Here is a 6216-nt window from a genome sequence, read left to right on the forward strand (position 1 = left end):
CGGTCTTAGCCTACAGTCTAGCTTCCTCAGCTTAGCCTACAGTCTAGCTTCCTCAGCTTAGCCTACAGTCATGCTTCCTCAGCTTAGCCTACAGTCATGCTTCCTCAGCTTAGCCTACAGTCTAGCTTCCTCAGCTTAGCCTACAGTCTAGCCTCCTCAGTTTAGCCTACAGTCTAGCCTCCACAGCTTAGCCTACTCTCTAGCCTCCTCATCTTAGCCTACAGTCTAGCCTCCTCATCTTAGCCTACAGTCCAGCTTCCTCGTCTTAGCCTACAATCTAGCTTCATTACCTTCTTCTCATCCAGCAGCATCATGATTTTGAACACCAGCACATCATTGACAACCACCTCCTCGTTCTTATAGAGGATCTGGAAGGTCTTGCTGCAGATGACGTCATCGACCACAGCCGCAGGGAAGGCCAGATCAGAACCTGTAATGAGAAGACATTTGTTTGAATGCAGAAAACTTACATCAACACAGTAATACACAATGACTGTATCAACAAAATAACTGAGATTAACCGGAGGCTAGGAACTGGAGAGGAGTGGGGGGGGTTAGGTACTGGAGAGGAGTGGGGGGGTTAGGTACTGGAGAGGAGTGGGGGGGTTAGGTACTGGAGAGGAGTGGGGGGGTTAGGTACGGAGAGGTGGGGGGGGTTAGGTACTGGAGAGGAGTGGGGGGGGTTAGGTACTGGAGAGGAGTGGGGGGGGGTTAGGTACTGAGAGGGGGGGTTAGGTACTGAGAAGAGGGGGGGGTTAGATACTGAGAAGAGGGGGGGGGGGGTTAGGCACTGAGAAGGGGGGGGGGGGTTAGGTACTGAGAGGGGGGGTTAGGTACTGAGAGGGGGGGTTAGGTACTGAGAGGAGGGGGGTTTAGGTACTGAGAAGAGGGGGGGGTTAGGCACTGAGAGGGGGGGGGGGGGGGGGGGGGTAGGTACTGAGAAGAGGGGGGGTTAGGTACTACTAATAGGGGGAAAAAGCCAAACAGTAACATATCAGGATAATATTTGACGATATATCACATAATTATGACTATCGCAATATACATTTGTGCGCTGCTTAGCTGTACCAAAACCTTTTCTCCATCTTCTTTTTAAATAAGTAGCCAATTTGTTTTTAGTACTTTTATTTCCATGACGGAGCAAAACTGGTTTTCCATTGGCTCTCTGTCCCTCTGCAGCAGACATATGGTGAGCAATATGTTGGGAACATGGAATCCTAATAAAATCACAGTATCGAATAGCAATACATATAGAATTGTGAGAATTGTGACACATATCACATCGGCACTAAAGTATGGTGATAATATCGTATCGTGAGGTCCCTGGCAATTCCCAGCACTACTAAGTACCGGTGAGAAGTTGGCCAGTTAACTTCCTATGAACAGCTTACAGTACATGTTCCCTCTAGCAGACATCCAGGATGTCAGCTGTGACCTGGCAGCAGTCTGAGGCATGTCCTAGCAGCATAGACACAGCAAACAGACGCAGTCAGTCTGTTGGTTGTTTTACACATGGCTGATGGCTTACAAGGATGACTAACCATTTCCTATCCTTTCTAGGTGATTAACGGCACTATAGAACCTGCAACTATGAGATCAGCCGTGGAGGAACTAACAGCACTATAGAACCTGCAACTATGAGATCAGCCGTGGAGGAACTAACAGCACTATAGAACCTGCAACTATGTGATCAGCCATGGAGGAACTAACAGCACTATAGAACCTGCAACTATGAGATCAGCCGTGGAGGAACTAACAGCACTATAGAACCTGCAACTATGAGATCAGCCGTGGAGGAACTAACAGCACTATAGAACCTGCAACTATGAGATCAGCAGGGGAGGAACTAACAGCACTATAGAACCTACAACTATGTGATCAGCCGTGGAGGAACTAACAGCACTACAGAACCTGCAACTATGAGATCAGCCGTGGAGGAACTAACAGCACTATAGAACCTGCAACTATGAGATCAGCCGTGGAGGAACTAACAGCACTATAGAACCTGCAACTATGAGATCAGCAGGGGAGGAACTATCAGCACTATAGAACCTGCAACTATGAGATCAGCAGGGGAGGAACTAACAGCACTATAGAACCTACAACTATGTGATCAGCCGTGGAGGAACTAACAGCACTACAGAACCTGCAACTATGAGATCAGCCGTGGAGGAACTAACAGCACTATAGAACCTGCAACTATGTGATCAGCCATGGAGGAACTAACAGCACTATAGAACCTGCAACTATGAGATCAGCCATGGAGGAACTAACAGCACTATAGAACCTGCAACTATGAGATCAGCCATGGAGGAACTAACAGCACTATAGAACCTGCAACTATGAGATCAGCCATGGAGGAACTAACAGCACTATAGAACCTACAACTATGAGATCAGCCGTTGAGGTACTAACAGCACTATAGCCGTGGAGGGAAAGACCAGAGAGGAACAGGAATCCACCAACCCAGGAAGGAAAACACCATACTGCTGGTGGAAAATACAATACAAGCTCATGGAACAGCTTTCTGCTGAAAATGAAACAACCCCATTTTGGGGAATTAGCCTTTTTCACCACTTAAAGTATAACACCAACTCTAGTCAATTGGGTGTACTACCAATGCCAGAGAGACCTGGCTAGCAAGAGACCAGAGACAAGGCCTCCTATTAATAGGCCACTTAGAAACCCCAGGGTTGAGGTGAGGAGGAAGAACCAATCCCACTCAGCTAAAGCTCTCAGCCTCTCACTGACTCCTATCAGGCTCAGAGCAGAAAACACTGGAGCATCCTGCAATCTCATCCTCCTTTGTCCCCTCTTAATCCTCACTGTGACAGGAGGATTGGTTGTTGGGGGACAGAATGTAGCGTATTGTGAGGCTGCAGTGGAGGGAGCAAAGGCATTCCTCTCAGTGCAGACCAGGACAGGGATGAGCTGTGACTGTTCCAGGCTGCCAGGACTCAGAAAAGAGCTGGGAACAAGGCTGGTTTTGTGAGATCAACCAGTCCTGCCACTATGCCAACTCCAAACCAACAACAAAACCCAATGGAGGAGTAGACCAAATCCACATTCATCTGAAGGGCTTCCCTCAATGTCATTCAACCAAGAGTATCACTGTCAGTTCAAATGGATATTCAACTCACACATTGGAACTATAGATGAACGCCATCTTTCACATTAAAAGAGACAGCATCACCATTCTGGAACGCACAAAATCAGACCAGACGATTTAGAGGAGAGCTTCATATCATATTTATCATCTCTCAGCTTGCTGCCCTTTGAAATAACCTCTCTGACAAATGAATCAACCGTACAAGCTAGCTTTTATAGGTGGTCACCTACACTAGAAAATAGTATCAAGGATCCAGTTTTTGGGATAGGGGGCAGCATTTTCACTTTTGGATGAATAGCGCGCCCAGAGTGAACTGCCTCCTACTCTGTCCCAGATGCTATTATATGCATATTATTATTAGTATTGGATAGAAAACACTCTGAAGTTTCTAAAACTGTTTGAATGATGTCTGAGTATAACAGAACTCATATGGTAGGCGAAAACCTGAGAAAAATCCAACCAGGAAGTGGGACATCTGAGGTTTGTAGTTTTTCAAAGCTTGGCCTACCGAGTACACATTGAGATATGGATAAGGTTGCACTTCCTAGGGCTTCCACTAGATGTCAACTGCCTTTTTAAATGTGAATGAGGATTCTACTATAAAGGAGGGGCTCATGAGACCTGTTTGAGTCAGTGTTCTGGCATAGTGCCTCGGTCTCATGACGCGCGCTCCCGACAGAGTTACCTCTCGTTCCAGTGCCTTTCTAAAGACAAAGGAATTCTCTGGTTGGAACATTATTGATTGATTCCATACATCGTTTGACATGTTTCTAAAGGACTGTAATGGAACTTTAAGTTTTTGTCTGGATGAAATGCTCGCGCCTCATGAAGATGGGTTACTGGGCTGAACACGCTAACAACAAGTGGCTATTTGGACATAAATGATGGAACAAATCAGTCATTTATTGTCGAACTGGGATTCCTGGGACTGCCTTCTGATGAAGATCATCAAAGGTAAGTGAATATTTATGGTGTTGTTTCTAACTTTGTTGATTCCAAAATGGCGGATATTCCTCTGGCTGTTTTGGGTTCTGAGCGCCGTTCTCAGATTATGCTTTTTCCGTAAAAGTTTAAAAAGAAATCTGACACAGCGGTTGCATTAACGTCTGGCCTAATCATTCCTTTCATAGTAAAATATGTTGAAGGAGAACCAAGAACTTAAACAAAACCCTCCCAAATGATGAACAATATGGAACCTGCTACACACGCAATCAGAAAACATCTCTGTTAATGAAGCATAAAGGAATTGTCCGTAGAGCTCCGAGACAGGATTGTGTCGAGGCACAGATCTGTGAAAGGGTATCAAACAATGACTGCAGCAATCGGGGGAGAAGGGCTTTGGTCAGGGAAGAGACCAAGAACACGATGGTAACTCCAGAGCTCCAGAGTTCCTCTGACCTGAATGCCAAGCGTCAAGTCTGGAGGAAACCTGGCACCATCCCTACAGTGAAGCATGGTGGTGGCAGCATCATGCTGTGGGGATATTTTTCAGCAGCAGGGACTGAAAGACTAGTCAGGATCGAGGGAAAGATGAACGGAGCAAAGTACAGAGAACATTGATGAAAACATGTTCCAGAACACTCAGGACTTCAGACTGGGGCGAAGGTTCACCTTCCAACAGGACAACGACCCTAAGCACACAGCCAAGACAACGCAGGAGTGGCTTCGGGACTAGTCTCTGAATGTCGTTGAGTGGCCCAGCCACTGATCGAACATCTCTGGAGAGACCTGAAAATAGCTGTGCAGCGACGCTCCCCATCCAACCTGACAGAGCTTGAGAGAATCTTCAGAGAAGAATAGGAGAAACTCCCCAAACACATGTGTGCCGAACTTATAGCGTCATAACCGAGAAGACTTGAGGCTGTAATCACCGCCAAAGGTACTGTTCCTTCTCCCTTAATGTGACCTGACCTCGGCCCCCATTCCACACTAATCCACATCTCTCCACCCTTATCAGTGACTGCAAACATGTGATTGTCTTTCCTTTACTCAGTACACGCCAAGCCTCTGGCTCATATCCACCCTTAATTGACCCGACCATATACATTCCTCCTACGGATACCCATTCACTTCTGGTATAGAAACCAGACTGTGGCACTCCTCATTTCCTCATGATTAACAATATTTCAAGTTTAGAACTCAGAACCCATTATGAGTAAAGGGTCTGAATACTTATGTAAATGAGATGTTTTTTATGTGCAAAAATGTCATCCATTTTAGAATAAGGATGTAACAAAATGTGGAAAAAGTCAAGGGGTGGATACAACTCTGATGAAATCCATTCAAAGAAACATTAAACAGAGTTTAAAAACTACTTGGATTTTAATTTATTTGATTTATTTCACCTTTATTTAACCAGGTAGGCAAGTTGAGAACAAGTTCTCATTTACAATTGCGACCTGGCCAAGATAAAGCAAAGCAGTTCGACACATACAACGACACAGAGTTACACATGGAGTATAACAAACATACAGTCAATAATACATTATTAGCTAGTCTATATACGATGTGAGCAAATGAGGTGAGAAGGGAGGTAAAGGCAAAAAAGGCCATGGTGGCAAAGTAAATACAATATAGCAAGTAAAACACTGGAATGGTAGTTTTGCAATGGAAGAATGTGCAAAGTAGAAATAAAAATATTTTTTTTACAAACTCAAAATGAAAAACATACTTGAAAATAACAATACATGGGATGACAGTCCCAGAATCATCCCAGAGTCCCAGAATTGTCTCTGAAAAGGTTGCCTTTCAGGTCTTCTCCAAACTCCATCCTCAGAAAGCAAAAGACTGTGATGGTCTAAGTGGGATGTTATCAGGGAGTGTAAGTGGCTGTGTAACATGTACAGAATACTTTTTCAAATGTCATTGGACAGCAGCAGAACCACCCAAATCTAGAAAACTGAAACTATCGTGCCCATTCACAAAGTGAATCATCCCAATCCCTGAATGACGGTCATCCCATCTGCTTAACCTCTGATGATCTAATGTTTGGACCCCATTGTCCTGGGACACCTTCTCCTGCACACAGAGAGCCTACTGGACCCGTTCCAGCTGGCATATAAACCAGGCCGTGGAGCTGAAGATGCACCGGTCTTCCTCCTTCATCA

General features: G+C 45.2%; 1 protein-coding gene across 1 annotated transcript in view; it reads right to left on the minus strand.

Annotated features, from left to right (window-relative positions):
- LOC139413414 (protein FAM135A-like) overlaps nt 1-6216 on the minus strand; it is a 50423-nt gene that overhangs the window by 31152 nt on the left and 13055 nt on the right. The window contains exon 3 of the mRNA XM_071160776.1: nt 291-430. Coding sequence (XP_071016877.1) covers nt 291-430 — 140 coding nt within the window. The remainder of the gene's footprint in view (nt 1-290; nt 431-6216) is intronic.

The sequence above is a fragment of the Oncorhynchus clarkii genome, chromosome 1 (assembly GCF_045791955.1).
Source record: "Oncorhynchus clarkii lewisi isolate Uvic-CL-2024 chromosome 1, UVic_Ocla_1.0, whole genome shotgun sequence".
Classification (NCBI taxonomy): domain Eukaryota; kingdom Metazoa; phylum Chordata; class Actinopteri; order Salmoniformes; family Salmonidae; genus Oncorhynchus; species Oncorhynchus clarkii.